The sequence below is a fragment of the Podarcis pityusensis genome (genome assembly GCF_964106645.2).
Source record: "Podarcis pityusensis genome assembly, chromosome: 11".
NCBI classification, from domain to species: Eukaryota; Metazoa; Chordata; class Lepidosauria; order Squamata; family Lacertidae; genus Podarcis; species Podarcis pityusensis.
Window position 1 is genome coordinate 60575184 of NC_138036.1, and position 22608 is coordinate 60597791.

A 22608-nucleotide genomic window follows, 5' to 3' on the forward strand; every position below is an offset into this window, starting at 1 on the left:
CTGTGGGCAGGATTCCTGCACTGCAGGGGGCCAGACTGGATGACCCTCGAGGTCCCTTCCAGCTCTACAGTTCTGTGATTCTGTTATTTGCTTTGTGCTGCAGAGTTAATAGCAACTGGGGGAGGAAGGCAAGGATTAAAACCTTTGCTCCAAACAAATGGGGGGGGGCTCAAATCAGGCAATCCAGAGTCACAGGTCTCCTGTGTCATGTGTGCTTTGGCCCCTCCACCTCCATCCTTGGCGTAGGCACTGGCAAGCTCAAGACTTTCAGAGATGCAGCATGGCATGCAGGCTCCTTAGCAACCCTCATTTCCTGCATCTGAGAGGCTAACAATATAAATAGCACCCTGCTTCTCATCTAAGCTTCTCATAGGGAACCTCTGAAATATGGAAGACTAAAGTCCACCCCGGTCTACCCAGTGCTTTTTTTTCCTAAAAAAATGTTTAGGGGATACTCTCATTTTCCTACTCATATAGAAATACTGCCCCTCAATGATGCCAAACTTAGATTCACAAAATGTTCAAGGGTATTCGTACCATGCGTAGCTGGGGTCAAGGATGGCTTAGAAAGAGGGTGAGAGTTTACACTGCGTTCTCTCAATCAAAGGCACACAAGGAAACGTGCTGGTTGTTCTCTCCCACTCCTCAAACATGTCCATTTTTGAGAGGGTGAGGGGTGTATACTCTGGTTTTCTGAAGTGCAGCTGTGGAAGCTGCACTTGACTTTCCTTTCTTGCCCTCAGTTTCTCATAACATGGGTTTGGAGGAGCAGAAGGAAAGAGAGTGGGGCGAGAACATGAGACAGCAGAACACGGGAGGCTTCCAAGAGCAGAGTTGCAAGATCACCCCAATATATTTAATTTACAGAGTAGCTTTAAAGTGGAAAAGTTGGACTAAGGCAGGAATAGGCAAACTCCGACCCTCCAGATGCTTGGGACTACAATTCCCATCATCCCTGACTCCTGGTCCTGTTAGTTAGGGATGATGGGAATTGTAGTCCCAAACATCTGGAGGGCCAGAGTTTGCCTATGCCTGGACTAAGGAGTTGTGGTGGTTCCATTTTTGCTGGAGGCTTATCTGTCGGACCTACCTTAGGACAAAGTTAATTATTAGCCAAATGGCAGGCCCTAGAAAAAGGAATATGCCTCACCCATCCAGCATTATAGCAGAAGACATCTGAGTTTGCTTTTTCTGCTGTTCCTTACTGAAAGGATTTGTAAGAGAAGATTACTTTGTAAGCCTTTGGCAAGATGTGACTGCTCAGAAGGCATGCTGAATCAGCAAGAGAAAAGAGACTCCAGTATCTTAAAAGGGTGTTGTGCAGCTTGGTTAACACTTTCTCTTAATGGATTCAGACAAACTTGAAGAGGATGCTCAAAATCTTGGATGTAATGACACTGCCAATCCACATCTCTCCAGGGGGGCAAAAGCAGAACAAAATACAGGCTTCGCCCCCTCCAACTTTCCACCCTACTTCTCACTTTTCAAGCCGTTTGTTCAGAAACGAAAATATTTTTGCTGAAGTCAGTTGGATTTATAACTCCCTCCCTCATTCATTGTGTGACTAAGATGCACAGGCAATTGGGTTTTTAACCAATAGCGAGTTGGTTATATTGTGCACTCAGAAGAAACACTGTTGTGTTGACAGACACCAGCGCATGCACAATTAAGGCCAAATCCTTGGTTAAGGTCACATGGCCTGTCCACTTATTTAGAGGCCAAAACTACCACCTGAGCATGAGACCTTGTTCTTGAGCAAATATGAGGAAGATCTAACTGCAGCATCGGCCTCTAAAGTGTTTAGATCTTTCACCTCTACGGGTACAATGTAAATATCAATTCCTATGTTTTATTATCACAAGGGCGAGGTTGGGTTTAGCTGCTAAGTCATATTAAAAAATAACATTTCCTTATTTTAGAGGGGAGGGGGAAAATAAACTTAAATACTTACAGTTCTGGGTTCAAATGTATACAAGGCTCTAAAAACTTTGACTTGTCCTAAATATACAGAAAGAAATAAACATTAACAGAATATTTTTTTCCTTTCCCTAAGGTTGAATGAGTCAAACATCCATGTCCCAAACTCAGCCAACATTTTAACTGCAAGAGCTCTAACGACAGTCTAAAGCCTGTTCGTCAGGTTCATGACACAGCAAGGAGGGAAGGTATAAAAACAAGTGGAACCCTGGACCCTCAAGCTGTGGCTTATTCGGTCCATTCTGAAGGTAAAGAAGGTGTGGAAAATACATCTAAGTCTGAAGAAAAATGTACTCCAACCAAAACAGAAGATAGCATAGATTCAGCCATTTTACAGAGCAAAAGTTCTGGATTGCAAAATGTACACTATGACAAGCTAATTGATAATCTTGTGCAAATGTCAAAGAATATTAATACTTTTTAAACATCTTTGCATTTTCATTCATTTTGTTCCTTTAAATAAAGTTCATTTTCAGATGAATGCAAGGGTGTGGGTTTTTTTTATCTTTATATATGCATATATCATTAATTGGAAACAAAAACCACTGCTTAATAATATAAAAATAAAGATAACAATGTTTTTAAGTAACTCATAAAGTAACTCATTCTTATCCACTTAACCGCATCATGGGGTTGCACTGTCCATATGCTAATCAAATATACACCCTCTTTTACAGAAAATAGGACAAGGTATCACACAGCACAGAACAATATAATTTACAGTGGTACCTCAGGTTAAGTACTTAATTCGTTCCGGAGGTCTCTTCTTAACCTGAAACTGTTCTTAACCTGAAGCACCACTTTAGCTAATGGGGCCTCCCACTGCCGCCGCGCCACTGGAGCATGATTTCTGTTCTCATCCTGAAGCAAAGTTCTTAACCTGAAGCACTATTTCTGGGTTAGCGGAGTCTGTAACCTGAAGCATATGTAACCTAAAGCGTATGTAACCCGAGGTACCACTGTAATTATTAATCGCAGTTTATATAATAGCAGTTTTTTGTAAACCGCTTTAAGGGATTTTTAACAATCAAATGATTCTATTCTATTCTATCTGTGCATGTATATTTACTTCTTAAAAGTGTTCACAGTAATTCTTACCACAATCCTGTAAAGCAGATCAGTACTGTTATCACCATATTGGAGAAGGGTAAACTGAGAGTGGCCTAGTTTGCACATAACACTAAAACATTACTTGGCTGTAAACTTTGCTGAAATACTAATAAATTGGTTTAGGATCACGTGCTAATCTGCAAAGTATGTTGCAATTTTCACCTCTTTCATGCACATACCAAACCTATGAAATTAAGCTCTAATTATTTCCGTGTTTTCTTATGCTTATGTCAACAGCAACCACAACAGACTCAATACTGTTTTCCTTTAGACTTTTATGTTTTATGGCTCCCTTAAAGGACCATGCAGCAGACAAGAACAAGCAGCAGACAAAAACAAACCACGTTTTTCCAACTCAGAAGATAGTTTGCTTGGGAATTATTGCTCATATGCAAAGTTTATAAAAGCCAAGGGCTGTTAGAAACTAGTAGGGGTGATGGGATCAGAGCAATTGCAAAAAAAGAGAGAAGTAACTTCCAGTATTCATTTAAGAATATTTTTGCCATAATGTTGTTTTTTAATGGAAAAGGTGCTCTTTAAATGGTCTGTGTCAGGGAACTGCCATCGGAAGGAAGGGAAGTGAAAGGGCTCACACAGGTTGGGAGAGACTCAGCAGCTGAAGAGGGAACCAGTAGGGGGAGAGGAGCTGGGCTGAGGGAAAGGGAGCTGGAGGGATGGCTCAGAGACACTTCCAGCGAAAACAGTGGGGAGGTTTCAGGACCTCCTGTAGGGACACCCACTCCTCGCCGGAAACTGTCACGCAGAGAGTCCAGAAGACGTGTTTCCGTTAAGGAGCTTTTATGTTGGAAGCGATTCCGAAAGCAACCACTGTCGGAATCTGCCAGCGACTGACGGAGCCATGTTTAAGGGGCTCCGTTACAGACAGAGGTTTGCAAACTTGACCAAACTCTGAGGGACTAGGATTTTACACACAAGCAGCTCATCGTCCCATCACAGCATTCCGACAGTCTTCGTGAGCAGCTTGTGCAGGAGAAGGCATCATGAGCAACCCAGCCGGAACCGGAGAAGCAGGAGCTGGAGCGGGTCCAAGCCTGGAAGAAAGGTACCGGGTGTTGGAGGTCCAGCTAGCGCTGCAGACGGCGAGGCTTGAGGAGAGGAGGGCTCAGGATGCAGACAAAAAGGGGAAAGACACCCAGCTCGTCAGAAAGGTACCAGGATTGGTGCAGAAGTTTGGGGGGGAGCCCAAAGACTATCATGGCTTTCGGACAGAGATGCAATATGCCCTCAATCTGCAGTTTGATGAATTCCCTGACGAGGAATCACGAGTGGCTTTCGTGATTGGGCATCTTGAAAAGGGGGCGAGAGACTGGGTTAGACCCCTGATGGCAGCGAATAGTGACGTCCTAAAGGACACGATGAAGTTCTTTCGCGCCATGGATCTGATGTTTTCCAGCGATATTGAACAGGGAGTGGTCCGCAGACAGTTAATGGCTTGCAAACAGGGGAGCCGATCTGTCCGTGAGTACTGGACTGACTTCACCATGTTGATCCATAAATTGGGGTGGGATCTATCGGCGGAACCCATTCAAATGCTCTTTGAAGAAGGGCTTTCTTCGGCTGTGAAAGACGAACTTTCCCGGGCGCCCAGGGCGGAGTCTATGGACCAGCTGACCAAATCAGCGCTGACCATAGGAGCGCGCCAGGAGGCGAGAGCATTGGAGAGGCGGGAAGGGAAGGGGGAACGTTGGAAGGAGTTCCGCATTCCAGACATTCCAGAGCCAACTTTCCCGCCGGCAGAGCCGATGGAAATCGGAACAGCGCGCGCGCGCGCAGTTTCAAAGCCCAGTGAGGGGGGAAAGAAGGAGGGAAAAGGCGCCCGGAAATGCTATCTCTGCCAACAGCCAGGTCACTTTGCCAGAGTCTGCCCCCAGAGGAAGGAATGGCAAGGGATGGTAGGAGCTGTGGAGGGAAGAGAGGAAGAAATACCGAAGCAAGTAAAAGCCAACGCCTGGCTGCCACCGTCGGGGCACAGCAGCCAGGCCAAAGAGCAGTGAAAGTGCCCACGCCAGAACCTCCTAAACCCGCCCTAGTGATAGAAGTGGCGCTAGAGCTGCCAAACGGACACCCTCTAAAGATAAAGGCGCTGTTGGACTCAGGCAGCTCCTGCAATTTCATGAGCAAAGAGTTTGCAGCTGAACACCAGATACAGACGATCCCTTTAAGCAACCCCCTGCAGGTGACCACGATCGATGGCAGGGAGCTGTTGGGAGGAGAAGTCAGCTTGCAGACCGTCCCAATGATAATGAAGGTGGCAAGGCACACCGAACTGATAGCGTTTAATGTGGCCACCTTGGGAGGAGCTCCCATTATATTGGGGATGAGCTGGCTAGCGTTACATGATCCGCTGGTGGGCTGGCATCAGAGAGTGGTTTCTTTTGGTTCAGCACATTGCTTAGAACACTGCAAAGAGGGAAAGGGTTTGGCAGGGGCCCAAGCCACCCTAGCAGGGACTGAAGTAACGGAGAACGTGAAGGTACCACGACAATACGCAGATCTCCGCGACGTCTTCAGCGAAAGGGAAGCTGACCAATTACCCCCGCATAGACCCTTTGACTGTCAAATCAATTTACTCCCTGGGGCACAGCTCCCTGTAGGCAAGCTGTACGCCATGTCAGACAGAGAGATGCAGGAGCTAAGAGAGTTCATTGACAAGAACCTGAAGAGAGGGTTCATCAGAGAGTCCAGGGCGGTGGGGGGCAGCCCAGTGTTTTTTGTGGATAAAAAAAACACGAACAAGCCGAGGCTTGTGTGTGACTTCAGGGCCTTAAATGCAGTGTCAGAACCAGTGGCTTTCCCTATGCCCAGGATTGACGACATTTTGACAAGGGTCAGGAAGGGAAAGATTTTTACTAAACTGGACCTAAGGGGGGCGTACAACCTGATACGAATAAGGAAGGGGGATGAATGGAAAACCACCATGTTCACCCCTTTGGGGGCATTTGAATATTTAGTTATGCCCTTCGGCCTACAAGGAGGCTCCGCGTGCTTTCAATCGTTTATGAACCACGTCCTGGGGCCTTTGCTTTACAAGAATTGTGTGGCCTTCTTAGACGACGTGTTGGTGTATTCTGAGAATGAGGAGCAGCATGTGAGAGACGTCAGAGAAGTGTTGAGCAGGCTGCAAGCCAACCAGCTGTGGGTGAAACTGGAGAAGTGTCAGTTTCATACCAAGGAGGTGGAATTCCTGGGGTATTGCCTGTCAGACAAGGGATTGGCCATGGATCCCGGCAAGGTCCAGGCGGTGCTGGAATGGAAAACACCCAAAACAAGGAAGGATGTGCAGAGGTTCCTAGGATTTGGGAACTTCTATCGTAAGTTCATCCGAAACTTTGCCCACCTGACGGCGCCCATTACGGACTGTCTCAGCAGTAAGAAGAAGTTCGTTTGGACTGAGGAGGCGGAGCGAGCATTTGAGGAACTAAAAAGGGCCTTCGCCTCGGAACAACAACTCCTGCATGTGGATTTACAAAAACCGATGAGAGTGGAAACTGACGCATCAGACAGAGCTATTGGGGCGGTGCTTCTGCAGCCAGGGAAGGAGGAGTCAGAGTGGAGACCGTGTGCCTTTTTTTCGCGAAAGCTGAACAAATCCGAGAGGAACTACACGGTGTATGACCGAGAACTACTAGCCATTCATGAGGCGTTCCGGAGATGGAGGCACCTGCTAATTGGCGCACAACATAAGGTGCAAGTGTGCACTGACCACAAGAACCTAGAGTATTGGAGGACGGCACGAGTGCTCAACCAACGGCAAGTGAGATGGGCCCAGGAGTTCTCCAAATTTAACTTTGAGATTTGTTACGTGCCAGGCCCAGAGAACATTAGGGCGGACGCTCTCTCACGCAAACCTGAATATTTGGAGGGGGAGGGAGCACCCGAAGAGAGACATGTCATTCCAGAGGACCGCTGGGTGTGTGGGGCGGCATTGGTGGGACAAAGAGAACTGGTAGAGGAAACAGAGAATGATGAATACGCCCAGAATAAGCTCAGAGGTCTTAGGGGTGATGGAGAGGAACCAGGGGGTTTCGAGGAAAGAAATGGAGCTTTGTATTACAAAGGGGCACTGTATATCCCTGAAGGAGACTTAAGGGGGAGGGTACTCAAGCAGTTGCACGACAGCCCCACGGCGGGGCATTTTGGACAACACAAAACCATGTGGTTGGTCACCAGGGAATTTTGGTGGCCTAAGGTGAGGGAAGATGTACGGGAGTATGTAAGAGGGTGTGAGCAATGCCAGCGAGCCAAAGGGGAGAGGCGGGCACCGGCGGGGCTATTAGAACCCTTACCAACCCCAGAACGACCTTGGGAGGCAGTGTCGATAGATTTTATGACTGATCTGCCGAAGTCCAAGGGGAAAACAGCCATCATGGTGGTGGTAGACCTACTAACAAAGATGTGCCACTTTGTAGCCTGCTCGCATGCAGTCACGGCGGAAGAGACAGCGAAGTTATTTGTAGAACACATTTTTAGGTTGCATGGGGTGCCATTGAGGGTGGTCTCAGACCGAGGAAAACAATTTACTTCCAGGTTCTGGAGGAAGCTCATGAGCTTACTGCAGGTGGAGGTCAACTTTTCGACTGCCCGGCACCCTGAAACCAACGGGCAGGCGGAAAGAGCAAACGGGGTCCTCCAGCAATACCTGAGGTGTTATGTCAATGACAGAGAGAATGACTGGGTAGAAAAGTTGGCGCTGGCGGAATTTGCCTACAACAATGCCGAGAATGTGTCCACAGGGATGAGCCCCTTCTTGGCTAATTATGGGTGTCATCCCAGGGCTTTCCCAGGGGGAGAAGGGGAGAGATGGGGTGTCCCGGCAGCCGAGCATTTTGTAGAAGAAATGGAAGCAATCCATCGTCAGCTCCAACTCAACTTAGAAAGGGCGAAGGAAGAATACAAGAGGCAGGCAGACAAGAACCGAAGGGAAGGTGAAACCATAAGGGTGGGAGATAGGGTGTGGCTGTCAACCCAAGGGTTGCCGTTCAAAGGAGGTTGTAAGAAATTAAGACCCAGGAGATTGGGTCCCTTTGAGGTCATTCAACAGGTCAACCCAGTGGCTTTCAGGCTCCGGTTACCCAACCACATGAAACTGCACCCAGTATTTCACAGGTCGTTACTGTCACCGTATGAGGGGGGACGAGAAGGGATGGCCACTCGGGGACCGGTCATAGAAGAAAGGGAATGCAGCAGCCATGTGGCAGAAATCCTCGACGCCAGATGGAAGGGGGATCAGGTGGAGTATTTGGTAGCGTGGGAAGGAGAACCGGAGTCAGAAAACACTTGGGTAATGGCAGAAGATATCAATGACGAGGTATTGATAGAAACGTTCCATCAAAGGTTCCCAAGGAAACCTCAGCCTGTGGAGAGGTTCCGGAGGGAATACTTTGGGACCACCGATGAGGAGGAGGAGTTGGAAGGATTCTCGGAATCGGAAGGGGAAGGGGAGATGGACTCTGAGGAGGAGGAGTACTTCGAGACCAGGAACCGCAACAGGTGGAGAGAAGTGTTCGGGACATCGGAAGATGAAGGAAGTTCATTCCGGGGTTTTGCCTCCTCACCGCCCGTAGAGGAGGGGGCGAGAGGGGATGAAGGGGGCCCTGGAGGGGAGGTGGATGTCAGGGAACTGCCATCGGAAGGAAGGGAAGTGAAAGGGCTCACACAGGTTGGGAGAGACTCAGCAGCTGAAGAGGGAACCAGTAGGGGGAGAGGAGCTGGGCTGAGGGAAAGGGAGCTGGAGGGATGGCTCAGAGACACTTCCAGCGAAAACAGTGGGGAGGTTTCAGGACCTCCTGTAGGGACACCCACTCCTCGCCGGAAACTGTCACGCAGAGAGTCCAGAAGACGTGTTTCCGTTAAGGAGCTTTTATGTTGGAAGCGATTCCGAAAGCAACCACTGTCGGAATCTGCCAGCGACTGACGGAGCCATGTTTAAGGGGCTCCGTTACAGACAGAGGTTTGCAAACTTGACCAAACTCTGAGGGACTAGGATTTTACACACAAGCAGCTCATCGTCCCATCACAGTCTGAGATTATTTTAATTGCTGCGCTGCAGCTGTTTGAGAGGGCTGAAGTCAACTCAAACAAACAGACTATTGTTTTTGAACCCAAAGGCTTTTCTATCTTGTATTTCCCTTTAACTTCTTTGTATGGCCTTGCAGATAATCATAGAAAACTATGTCCCTCTGTCAATGTTTTCTGTATTAAAGTGTTATTTTCCTCCTCATTTGCTTCTGTACTCCACCCCCAGCTACCCCGCACATAACAAAAGAGCACATTTTTTAACATATGTAGCTGCTTTTATTGCAACATTTAGTTTGGGCCCAACTTCTCAGGAGGAAAAGCTTTCAACATTGGATGAGGGAACTGAAATTGCCCCTATACTGCAAGGAAATGGTTCTGTGGTGGAGTCCTCGTGTCCACTGAGGAAATGACGTAGAACTAATGCAATGTTGCATTACATTAGCTGCCTTACAGGGACTTGGGTACTGGCCTGGACTAATATAGTAATGTTCACTTCTGCTCACATGCAGGCAAGAGAATGCCAATGAATTTCTAAGGGTCAAGCCCAGGCCGGCCCACCCATGAGGCAAGGTGAGGCAACTGCTTCCGGTGGCAGCATTCATAGGGGCAGCAGATCCGGATGCAGATCTTATTCCCCCCCCCCCCCGCTCCTGTGTAAGTCTTCACCCACCCCTTCTGTTCTGGTGTGGAGGGAGGGGTGTTTTGTGGTTTGCCTCAGGCACCAACATGTCTTCGGCAGGCCCTGCCCATACCACACAGGACATTTCTTCATTTAAAACATTCAAGCCCTGCCTCTCCACAATGAGCCATAGGCAACCTAATTTAAATCAGAAAGTTTTTTTTTTAAAAAAAAAAAAAGCTTGACAGCAACAATACACGCAGCACAGCAGTCACAAAGAACAGAATAGCAGAGGAAAAAAATGATTTTTTAAAAACACATGCCATCATAAATAATTTAACCACAGCAACTAAAACAATTTCAAAAAAGGTTTTGACCATCCTACAGACTATGTGGGGGTGGGGATACAAGAGGAGCGAGTTCAAGAGCCATCACTGACAAAGCCCTCACTCTGGTCCCAATTTGACATATTTGGCAGGGGAGGGGGGAGTTGGGAAACACGGGTCACAGTGGGTGGGGACGTCTGACTATAAACTCAATAGGCACCTGTAGTCAGTCTCCTGTATTTACCCCCTCTGCATTTACCACCAGGTTTGGAAATTCATTGGCATTTCCTCTTGGCCAGCTTTCCATTTCCCCCACCATCTCTCTGTGGAGAACCACACATTTATCCTCCCAGGGCTAAAAGCAGAATGCGGGGGGGGGGGGGGGGCTTGTAGGGGGAAACTGGCAGAGAGGAATGGGCGTTATCTGTCCTTTTTGGTTTCTCATTTTTCCAATCTTAAATTCAGCTCATTACATTTCCTCATCAGTTTTTGATTTTATATATATATATATATATATATATATATATATATATATAATCCTCACAAAAATGTGTTAGCATTTCAACATGCATTTCCCCAAATATATACATGCCTACCTGTCATTTTGACTAATGCACACATTTTCACAAGCCATTTTTCCTAACACATTTTGTATGCTACTTCCACTAATATGAACGTTTTAATGCTCACCTTCACCTAATACAAACTTTTGTTACTTTGTTATGTTACTACATAGCAAAATTTGGAGAAATGCAAATTTCACAGAAACACTGCATTTCAGCTCTCATATTGTTTTGGAAAGTGGAAATAAGGTAGTTTCATATTTAAATGTGAACAGAACCAATTTTCTTCCCCATCCCGAGTTAAAAGACTGGGAAATGACATGTATTTAATTAACACCATACATCATTTGAGCCCAACAGGATATGCAAGTGGAATAGGTCTGGAATAGGTAGTCACACTACCCAGGCCTGGGCACAGGAAGCTTCCCTGACCCCTTATGGAAACCTCTTAGCTTCAGTCCTTCAGTTAAAATGTGGGAAAATAATAATGGCCTACCAGATAGAGACTGTGAGAATGACTGAAATAAAGAATATGACATGCTTGAACCACTTAGCTTATTAAGGGTTGCTGAGAATTGTAACTGTGTGAGGGGGTCTTTGAGGGAAAGAACTTTTTTTGAATGTGCTTATATAAGACAAAGCGTGTGCACAGCCCCAGAGGTAAGTCCTCCTGAGTTCAGTGGGACTTACTCCCAGGTAACTGCAGCTTTACACACATCTAAGGAGAGAGGGAGACATGTTCACCATCAAGACTTGTTCACTTTCATATGCCTTTTCTAATCCCCAGCAAGCAAGATCTCTCCTTCCTGAGCACTCTCATACAGGCATGGGTGCCCTCACAAAGGGCCAAATAATATCAGCATTGGGACTATTTTTGGTGTGGGAGAGCACTTTTCTCTCGCTTCTGCTTTTAGCATAATATCCTTTAATGAGGCTACTTGTCCAGGCAGAGGCACTCTTCATCTTATATCACAATGTATACAATTATGGCTGTTGTATTTAAATTATCCACCCTGCGGCCCTTTTGACCACAATGTATTTGTGGAAAATGCAGGACACAAATAAGTTAGCCAAGCATAAGGGCTTCTCTGTGGCCTGTGGAAAAGAGGGATGTTGTTAGGTGCAAAACAATTAGATACTTTGTTGAGCAAAAAATATAAGAGGTGAAAGAGCCACGGCCGCCTTGATTTTGAGAACTCTTAATGCACAGGCAATAAAATGGCTGCAGCTCACTATCTGCTCAACCCATCTCTGTCCTCTTGATAGGTAAATTATTCAGGTTTTGTATTGGAGTTATATAATATTTTTGAGCAGTTGCTTTCAAAATTTAGATTATGGAGTTCAAATAAAGACAATCCTTACATTCCAGAACTGTCCAACTATGAGTCAATGGCTTAAAATCTGGATTAAGGGCTGTATCTCTTCAGACAATTCCAGGGTGCAATTTCAGTTATTTCACACACACACAGAGTGTTTCTGCTTACCAAATTAAATTTTCTTCTCCCCTCATACGTGCTTCCTGAATAATAACAAATTTCTGCAAATTGTTCTATTCTTTTGGTGGCCAGAGTGTTACAACTTTAAGCGTTCCAAATCCCTTTCTCTTCAATCAAGCCACCATAACCAGCTTTATTGCTTGTCAGGGGATGGGAAAAGCAGTGACTGGCTGCGGCCTGGCATTAAATTTTATAAAAAGTTGTCTTTTTGCTACAATCCTTCAAAACATAAGTTCATGTGGCAGGATCAGCTCTTTAACGAGGCTTTTAATATTTGTGTTTCCTCACAATATTTATTCAGTAGCCAGCAGCTCTAATAAAGTTGCCATTCAATTAGCTCTCAAAGAGTGAAACCTGGAGGTTGTACATGCCCTGAGATAAGAAGGCAAGAAACATACCCACTGCACAAAGAAAGAAATGCTTTCATTTCTCAGCTATAGAGTTTTGTACTTCAAATTAAAATGAGTAACTGCAGGCTTTTATTGAGATTGGGAATGGAAAGTATAGATATTTCATGGAGTTCTGCAATTTCCCCTAGAATTCAAACTAAAGCTGCAAAAATGAACACACTTACTAGGAGTGAGCTCCACTGAACACAATAGGGTTTACTTATGAGTAAGCTTGCACAGGATCCACCTATCAATTTTCCAACATATTTGTTCTGTACACTGTAGTCCTGTGAGTGCTTACTCGGAAATCTACCACTATGTCCAACAGTGTTTTCTCCCAGATAAGCTTGCCTGTGATTGCTGCCCTAGAAAATGAAACTTATTTTATGCTTCTCTTAAGACCAAAATGCAGCGTTAGAAACTCAGATATACATACAGTGGTACCTCGGGTTACATACGCTTCAGGTTACAGACTCCGCTAACCCAGAAATAGTACCTCGGGTTGAGAACAGAAATCGTGCTCCGGCGGCGCAGCAGCAGCAGGAGGCCCCATTAGCTAAAGTGGTGCTTCAGGTTAAGAACAGTTTCAGGTTAAGAACGGACCTCCAGAACGAATTAAGTACTTAACCCGAGGTACCACTGTATAAGCTAGGCACCAAATGGCTCCTTAAACCAAGGTTACAGTTGCCAAAACAGAATGTCTAGTTGCCATTTTGGGGCAAGACAGCTCTAAAGTCTTATCAGATGATGGACTGACTGTGATTACCAGTTAAACAGCTGGCTAGTTCAGATGACAATTTTGAACTAGGTTAAGAACTTTGAGAACTTAAAAAAGAAAAGTCATTTATCCAGGGAGAGTCCACATATATATGGGCCTATTCCTACCTCTTTTTCCTACTGGTGATGGTGGAACTGTCAGGCATCATCCTGGCAACTAGGAATTTTCACTTGGTCGCAAGTGACAGACAGTCCAGTGCAAAACACACCTGGCCCCTGGCTAATTTTAAACCTTGCCAAAATGGAAATTGCCAGTAATAGCTGTAAATAGGACAAATGTGCTTGTCGCAAAAAAACAGCTTCCCAGGGCACATTATTGTCCCTCAAATAATGGCTCTGGACTTGAGGGGAGATTAAAAGCTTTTTATTGACAGCGGGTTAGAAACTACATCTCTTCCTGATTTTGTATCTTTTCCACTAGGAAACTGAAACAATAGCTGGTTGCAACAGATTTGCCACAGTTACCACGTTCAAAGGCTTTGCTAAGGGCCTTTGGTAAACCTTAAAGTTATTATACATCCTCCAAGAAGGTATGTAATCCCTGAAACATGTCCAATAAACTGTAATAAGAGCTTCAATCAGTAGCTAATAGACAGAATGAGCCATAAACTACTGAAGTCAATGCACTAGCCCTCTTGCACTTAAGTCACTTTAATCTAATTCATTGCCTTGGAACTGAAGTTTTTAGGTTGTGTAGTCTTCTCACACACAACTACAGAAACAGGGCGTCGAATGCTCTTGAATCTGTGCCATTTGCCCCTCTACCACCAAAGCCCTCAATGCCCACCCAATGGAATATCTTCACGAACGCTAATATCTTATATTAATATATTTAATCTTATATGATATTAAACTGAGATTAAAGAATCAGGGAGTCAGTACCATTTGCATCCTTGGCACTCAGTTTAATCTCAGTGATTAATAAAAAAGAATACAGCTTGCAGAGAAAATCCATATTTAAAAAACATCAATTTAATCCAAGAGGTGCCCCAAATATCTTTGAACACACCTAGTTTACTTGAAGGCTCACCTCACCCCAAATGTGCTCACTTGAATGCTGTGATCTGTGGCACTGGAACTTTAACAAGAGCCACAAAATATTCTTTCTGTACTTTCAATAAACTGTTATTTTAGTGTAGCAGCTCTAAAATTATTAAGCATGCACCTTCACTCTATTGTCTCTGGTGCCTGACTGATACCAGCAAAAGTTTTGTTTCCAGCCAGCCTAATCAGGTCTGTTGTTTTAGTTAGTTTATGTGTTTTACGATTACCAATTTTAAGTACCTTGTTTTTATTTTATTTTTAAGGGATATTTTAAATGAATATTTTAGATGGACTTGTAAACCACTTAAGAGAATTTTTGTTCTTCTAAGCAGCATGTAAATATTGTTGCTGCTGCTGCTGTTTTAAAATAAATAAATCCTGCAGTTCCTGGGCAACTGCAACATGCATACAACTCTTGGTGGCTAAGGCACCTGATGAGTAACTAAGGCAGGCCTGTTAGACTACAATTCCCATCACCCCTGGCCATGTTGGCTTGGGCTGATAGGAGTCCCAACAATCTCTGGAAGGCCAAAGGCATGTGGCAGAGAGCCTAGCAGCTGACTGCTGAGCATCCTTTATCAGGATCTCAGCCCATGGGGCAAATGTTTCATCTACCAGCCTGTCCTATAGCGAGGAACCATTCTAAACCAATTCACTCTCCAGCATGATTCCGTTGAGGCCATTGGAACAAACCCTGATAAATGGGGAACGCTATACCATATTTGAAATAGAGAAAACAGGTCCTTGTCTGTTCAAAAGAGAGTGTGAGAAGAATCAACATATTTGCAAAGCACAAAGGCACACCTTATAACTTTTCAGATTTATTTCTACTTCTGATAGATGAATTTTATTTTGCAAGTAGTGAAGACAAATTCTGTGAAACAGGCGGGCCTCCTTCGCTCTTCCCCAGATGCCAGATAGTGGATTGGGCTGGTAGAGCACGAGACTCTTGATCTCAGGGTTGCGGGTTTGAGCCCCACATTGGGCAAGAGATTCCTGCATTTCAGGGGGTTGGACTAGATGACCCTCACGGTTCCTTCCAACTCTACCATTTGGTGATTCTATGATAATGGCTACTGTGGTGGAGCAGAAAGTCCAGGGTTGAGTCTTGGTGCCTCCAGGGGGCTGTGAGAGGCCTCTGCCTGGAACCCTGGCCAGCCCCTGCCAGTCCACCGGCTGACCCCCGGGCCTGGCTTGATAGAAGGCATCTCCCTACGCTCCTACCCACGATGGGACCTCTCTCCTGGCCTGCAAGCTCAGGGAGGCGAGCGAGGCAGCAGCTCCTCCAGCTTCGAAGCTTCTGCCCTGCCTGGCTGGGCCACTGACGGGGCGGGCGGGGCTCCTGGGCTCATCCTGGCTGCCAGCTGCTTGCCAAGCTGCATCAATGCAGCAAAGCTCCAGCGGCAGCAGCGGAGGATCCCACACGGTCGAGGCCCCCCCCCCCGCCCCCGCTCGGGGAGCATCGCAACCTCGACGCCCTTCCTGCCCCGGCCCGGCCGAGGCGGCAGCGAGCGCTCGGGCCCCTTCTTCTTTTTGACAGTGACAGCTTCTCTCGAGCCCCGCCCCGGGCGCAGGGGGCGGCCCGCCGCTCCAAGGAGAGCGACCCTCCGCCCGCGCATCGCCAGGGCACGGCACGCCGGGCGGGCGGGCGGCTCCGAGCGCGCCCTTCGGCCCGGGGCTGGACGGAAAGGCCGCCTGGATGGCAAGGCAGGGGCGGGGGCGGGCGGGGTCCACGTGTCAGGGCGCCCCTCTGGCCCCTTCCCGGCCGCCCCTTCCCGGCGCCTCCCTTACCTGGCTTGGCCGGCTTCGGGGGCGGCTTGGACATCGCTGCGCGAGGGGAGGCGCAGCCAGGCGGCGGGCGAGGGGCTGCGCGTGGCTCTGGGCGGCGTCGCTTCCCGGAGACAGAGAGAGAGAGAGAGGGAGGGCGGCTCGCCGAAAAGCCCCGGCCGAGCGAAGCTGCTCCTGCCACCGGGAGGAGGAAGTGGGACTGGCGGCGGCGCAGGCAGAAAAGGGGCGCCGGGCGCCGCTCCCTCTAGCGGCCCAAGTCCAGCACTGCAGGCGCGGAGAGGAGGGAGGAGCAAGGCGCCAGCTCGCCCCGCGCAAATGGCCCCCGCCAGGCGGGCCGCGTGAAGGGGCGGGGACCGCGGAAAGGAGCCAATCGCTGGAACCAGGGGGCCGGACTGCGAGCCTTGACCAATCGTCAGGCCCCTTTCCTTGGAGGGGGCGGGGCATGCGCCTGGTTCCTGAAGGGCTCCCCTTCCTCGGGGCGCTGCTCGGCGCGTCCGGCCGCGAGGGCGAAGGTAGGGGCGGACGGGGGGCTTTGTGGGGCCGCGCGCGCCCCCGCCCGCTTGATGCCCCCAGAGGCTTCTCGTGCCCGGGGCTCCGGGGCAAGGAGGAGGCGGCGCCCCTCTCGGCTGCCCGGGCAGAAGCCGACTGACCGGGGGGGGGGGATCGCCTCCGCCGCTGCACCGGAGGCAGCAGGCTCGGTTGGGGGGCAAGAGCGGGGGGGGGGGTGAGGAGAAATAGCCAGAAGTGCTGCGTGCATCTCTGCCATCAGATGCCGCGCATCATCCTTAATCTTTCCAAAAAGTACCTCAATGCCAATTCAGGGCTTCAAGGATTTTATTGACAATTGGAGTCTCAAAGCTTCTGAGAAAAAATGCTTGGGAAATGTTTGGAACATGTTGGCTGCTGCTGATAGGCTCCCTTAGTCCCACTTAAACCAGTGTCTGCACTTTCTTGTAAGTGTAAAGTCACATTGCCTGGCATGCCCGGCTCACCTGCTCGGGTAAAAGGTGTTCAGGGCTACTAATCTCAAGGTGCTTGCTAGAAAACAAACTGTATTGCATTTGGAGGGACTAGGACTGGGCTGCCAAGATGCCCTAGAAGTGAAAACTGTAATTGTGTTGGGATCACTTTTAAACATAGCATGTTGTGGTCATAAAGAGCCAGTGTGGTTAGAGTGCTGGACTAGGATCTTGGAGGCCGGGGTTCAAATCCCCACCTGGTCATGAAGCTCACTGAGTGACTTTGGGCCAGTCACTGCCTCTTAGCTCAACCTACCTCACAGGGTTGTAGGGGTTATTAAATGAGGGGAAACCCATGTGCCCAAGTTGCGTTCTTTGGAGAAAAAAGGTGGGATATAAATACCAATCATCATCATCATCATCATCATCATCATAATACTGCAGTTGGGAACTATTGGCTGCAATCTTACTCTTACAGAAATTGGTGGTAATGGTTTGAGAATACTTCTGGGTCAGAGCAGAACCAAACTGTGTGCCACTGACAATTGGGTAGAATACAACTCACAGAAACTCTTCTTTCCTATGTAGCATTCCCCTTTGATGTATATTTGTCTTTGTTTTGGACCCATGCACTGCTGACCTGAAATCTTAACTTGCGTCACTGTCCATACAACAGAGTTCAAAGCCCTTCATCTTTGGATAGTTGGCAAATGCTTTGACAGCAGCTGTTTCCGAATGGGTGAGAGATTAAGAACAAACAATCCAGCAGCATTAATCTTTGCCCATATTTTTAGTAATAGCTCTGAACCCATCCTAACTTTCTCACCAGTGAGCCCTGAAGTGTTAACTTTAATTAAATTCATCATGTGGCCACATATACAGTATTGCTTAGTATTGTTTCTGGCTATAGCATTTCAAGCACTGTTTGTCTATGTGTGCCATATTTTACATATATTCACCTAAACATGGTGCCATTGGGCTTATTCAGCTTTTTGCATTACAGTCGTACCTTGGATCCTGAACGCTTTTCGAGTTGAATGTTTTGGCTCCTGAACGCAGCAAACCCAGAAGTGAGTGTTCTGGTTTGCAAACGTTCTTTGGAACCCGAATGTCCGACGCAGCTTCTGATTGGCTGCAGGAGCTTCCTACAGCCAATCAGAAGCCGCGCCTTGGTTTCTGAGTGTTTTGGAAGTCGAATGGAACAGATTCCGTTAGACTTCCGAGTTACGACTGTATACATATTTGGGCAATCTACAGTGTTGAGCATTAGAAATCCTAGGATTGCTGATGGGGAGGATCATGTAATACAGATTTTATACTGTTTATGATTAATCACAGTATTGAAAAATATTTGTTCACAGATGCATGAACTGCAATGGAATTTCTATAGCTCAGTCTGTCCAAATATTACTAGAACCTTGTAAGACAGCAGGCTTGATACTTGTGGTTCACATGTGGTGGAAATAAAATATATAGCTTTGAAGTTTAGCAGACAAATCTTGATGCAATAAGAAGTTCATTTATTATGAGTCTTGATGCTGCTATGACCTCCCAGAAATGCATGGTTAATGGGAGCAATACAACAGCAAGATATGTGGGGAAGAACAGGATTAGGATCCAGTAGATCTCTGGCAGTTTTGCCATCTTAATTTCCCTGCCAGAAATATTTTATTCCACAGTCCAAAAACAGCAACCCTGCTATTAAAAAAATACAGGAGATCAGTCTACTAGTACCCATTTCTGAATATTTGTACCCATTTCTTTGTCACTAGATTTTAGCTTGACATAAGGCACTGCATTCTCAAAATAAATTGGTGGCAAAATCATCAAAGAGGCTTGTCACAGCATGCTTGGCTTTCATTGGAATGCCACACTGAGAGATTCCCTAAGGATACAGTTAACGTTGACACTTAGGTGTTCCTACTTGACAGTGTACATAATTAAGGGAAATATGGTGCCAAGTTCCATCTTTCCGTACTTCATACAACATTGCTTGGTGTTTTGATGTTCATGGGTGAGCATGTTGTGCACAGTGAGGTTTGACGTCTTTCCCTTTCCTACTACAGTATTTGTATTTCTCAGTCATTTGGAGAGCTGAATCCAGTGATGACCCTCATGTGTCACAGGTTAGTTGCCAATTTCCATAGTGTCCAATGTAAACTCAGGAGAGCCAGTTCTTCCTTTCCTTTGCAAGTCATCAAATGATGTACATCCACCTCCAAACATGAGAGAAAATTTGGAAAAAAGCTGCTAATTTGGAAGAAAGGCCTGTTGAACTTTACTTCCTCTTAGTAGGCATGTGTAAGATTGCACTGAGACTCAAACCCAATGGATTTTGATTTCATTATAATTTGGTTTTGATGACAAGCAATTTTTAGCCACCTTCCTCACAACTGGCTAGAAGCTTACCTGAGACATTTAGTCAAAAATTCCATGGGCTGAACATAGTAGTTCATGGACAATATGTTATTCACTCCTACTACAAGGATTCTTTATCAATTTGATTTTTAGGTTGTGAAAGAACTGTGAAAATGTTGGTCATTGGACTTGGAGGGTAAGTGAATGGGTAGTGTGGATGGGTAGTTGGTTAAAATCCAGTTTTGCTTTAGATCAGGGATGGAGAACCTGGGACCCTCCTGATCATGGAATCATAGAATTGTAGAGTTGAAAGAGATCACAAGGGTCATCTAGTCCAACTCCTTGCAGTGCAGGAATCTTTTTGTCCAACGAGATTACAGTAAGAGTCTCATGCTCTGCTAACTGAGCTATGATGCTTGAGTACAACTCCCACCACCCCTGGCCATTGGCCATGCTGGCTGGGGCAGATAGAAGCTACCCTCAAACATTTGGAGGGTCCCATTATTGCTTTAGGTGTTTAGATCTACCCAATAGCTGAGTGGAATAATTTGCTTTTTGCGTGCTATTACTGCTTTCTGATCACTTTTCAGGACGGTGGAAAAAACATAATTGTATTACTGCAGGCATGGCCAAAGTCTGTTCTGGGGGCCTAAACTGGCCCACCGGTCAGTTTAATCCGGCCCCTGTGGCAGTTTACTTGCTGGGGTAAAATCCTAACCTCAACAACTTCAATCCTACAAAAAGGTTAACAACTTTGGTTGGCCCTCACGGCCCTTCACTTCATCAAATCTGGCCCTCTTTGAAAAAAGTTGGACACCACTTATATTACAGTTTTGCTGGTGCTAACCTTGATGGCGGGGCGGGGGGGATTGCCACCTGGCACTTCTCGTTCCTGTCTCTTCTATGCAATACAATACAATACAATACAATACAATACAATACAATACAATAGCTAAAATTAGCCTATGACACTCATGCAGTTGAAAATACTTGAAAGTTTGCAAAAGGTATAGTAACTGAGGTGGGTGGGAGGGAGGTAACTGATTCTTTTTTCTAGTTTCAAAAGACTTTTGAGTTCTGGGGAAATGACTCCTTGCAAATAGGATTTTTTGCGGGAAGATACTACGATTCCCTGCAACAACTGAGTAGCCATTGTGCATTTATCATGCAAAAGGTAACAAAAAAAGTTGTCTGAGATGATGATATATGTGCCTTTGGCCATTTTAGCATATGCTATCTGAAAACATTAAAATAACTAGGTAAATGCATTTGTAAGTTACAATGTAGATACTGGATTATCAAAATGATGTTATTATGTACTGTATAGTCTGCTACTCTGTAATCTGCTACAGTTCTGCCATTCTTTTCTTCCTATCTCCAATTCAGTATAACAAATGGAGGGAAAACAACTCTGGCAAAAAGGCTTAAGAAACAGCTTCCAAACTGTACTATACTCTCTCAAGATGACTATTTTAAGGTAAACAATTAAAGGGACTTTATGAGTTAAAGTAGAACATCTCCAGGTTAGAAGCAGAATACAGTGTGCTTCCAAATTATCAAGTAAAATAATGTTATGGGATGAGCTATGGGATTCTTGTGTATTCTGAACAGCATCCTGTATTTTCAACTTGCCATCTTGTATTTGTATTTTTATCACTTCAGTTTTTGATCTTTATCATCCTGGTCCATGCTGATTTTAGATGGATTTAAATAATACTCTACTTTTTAATAACAGGAATGTGCATGCATGCACGTTTTCGAAACTTACAGGATTTGGAGTTACTTGGTATAGTATTATCAGGAAGTTTACTGTTTGTTCTGACTTGAAATGTCTTACTGTGTTCATTTAAAATTCTGAACAGTTCTGGGTGCTGCTGCCTCTCACATTATTTGCCTTCCTATGCAGTGGCCCAATTTCAATTGTGTTGTTGCCATCTACCTCTAAAATTGCTGACTCCAGTACAGCTATGTATGATAAGAAGTCTAAATTTCCTTTCCCCCTTCAAGTTGCCTCAACAATGTTAACAATATTGTTGTTGGTTTTTCTAGCCAGAATCTGAAGTGGCTGTAGATGACCATGGATTTTTGCAGTATGATGGTTAGTAGACTCAATACTTTTTTAAAGTCTGAGTTTTGAAAGCATCAAAGTAAGCAAAATTGTAATATTCAAAGAACCACTCCATTTCCAGCAAACATTTGTCTCTACAAATATTTTTGTATTTTTATTTTTGACTAGATATTTCTTCTTAAAATTGCAAAATTGGCATGCTTGATGCCTTCAACCCACCCACACGAAAATGGGAACTGGATAAGCAGGAAAGAGTTCCAGTGGTTGAACAACTATGCAGCGAAGTGTTAAATCAAGTAATTCTAAAAATGGATTTGTGATCCCCCCAACTATATATGAAGCAAGCTGCTATGCAGAAGCCAAAAATACCATTTATCCAGCCCAGATGTTGATTCCAGTGGGTTGACTTTTTTTTAAGCTTGTAGTATGTCAATAAATGGACAGCCGCGAGGAGTCATTGCTGACAGTAATAGATGGAAGGTTTTATGTTCGTGAATTCTAATAACTAGGAAGTGCTTCGCAGCATCTTGGCAAAATCCTGGGATTCTGCAGGAGTGTGACATCTGAATGAAAGGGCTTTCACTTTCAAAATCAAGCAATTTGGTACTAGCAGGAAAATTCTACTTAATAAGAGACAGTAAAAGGGGATAGGCAGAATAGATGCATAAGGTATCTTTTTGATGTATCAGTTTTGGGTGAAAATATGTTGTTGCCGTCTCTCAGTGCCTCCTAATTCAACTGCAAAGGCTTGATTGCCTAACTGGATTCTCAGCTCCATTTGAAGTTTAAAAAATATTAAGTTTGGGGATTTCTTCAAGTAGCAGTTTTGCGGAACTAGTCATAAATACATGCAAAGCATCTCCAGAAATCAGTAATAGTGAACTCAGCTAAAACTGAGCAGGCATCTGGCTCAGGAACAGTTTAAACTGCAGAACTATTTCCATATGATCAGTGCTATCTGGGCAAAATAATAAGTGAACTTTGGAGTTCAGTCAGATGTGATAATAATATAATGCATTTTCTTGTTCAGGCATTGCAGGAAACCTTCCCCCCTTTGTATTTCAAGTTAAGTTTAAACCAAACAGTGACATCTAG

The 22608-nt window shown here is 45.7% G+C and overlaps 2 protein-coding genes across 2 annotated transcripts in view; one reads left to right on the forward strand and one right to left on the reverse strand.

Annotated features, from left to right (window-relative positions):
- Nucleotides 1-16327, reverse strand: part of OSTF1 (osteoclast stimulating factor 1) — a 31027-nt gene extending 14700 nt beyond the window's left edge. Inside the window, exons 1-2 of the mRNA XM_080973233.1 lie at nucleotides 16132-16327; nucleotides 1952-1998 (exon numbers count right to left, since the gene is read on the reverse strand). Of these exons, the coding sequence (XP_080829359.1) occupies nucleotides 1952-1998; nucleotides 16132-16165 (81 nt within the window). The 5' untranslated portion in view covers nucleotides 16166-16327. The remainder of the gene's footprint in view (nucleotides 1-1951; nucleotides 1999-16131) is intronic.
- Nucleotides 16328-16544: 217 nt separating this feature from the next.
- Nucleotides 16545-22608, forward strand: part of CARNMT1 (carnosine N-methyltransferase 1) — a 30785-nt gene continuing 24721 nt past the window's right edge. The window contains exons 1-4 of the mRNA XM_080972128.1: nucleotides 16545-16640; nucleotides 19599-19641; nucleotides 20832-20922; nucleotides 21495-21543. Coding sequence (XP_080828254.1) covers nucleotides 16571-16640; nucleotides 19599-19641; nucleotides 20832-20922; nucleotides 21495-21543 — 253 coding nt within the window. The 5' untranslated portion in view covers nucleotides 16545-16570. The remainder of the gene's footprint in view (nucleotides 16641-19598; nucleotides 19642-20831; nucleotides 20923-21494; nucleotides 21544-22608) is intronic.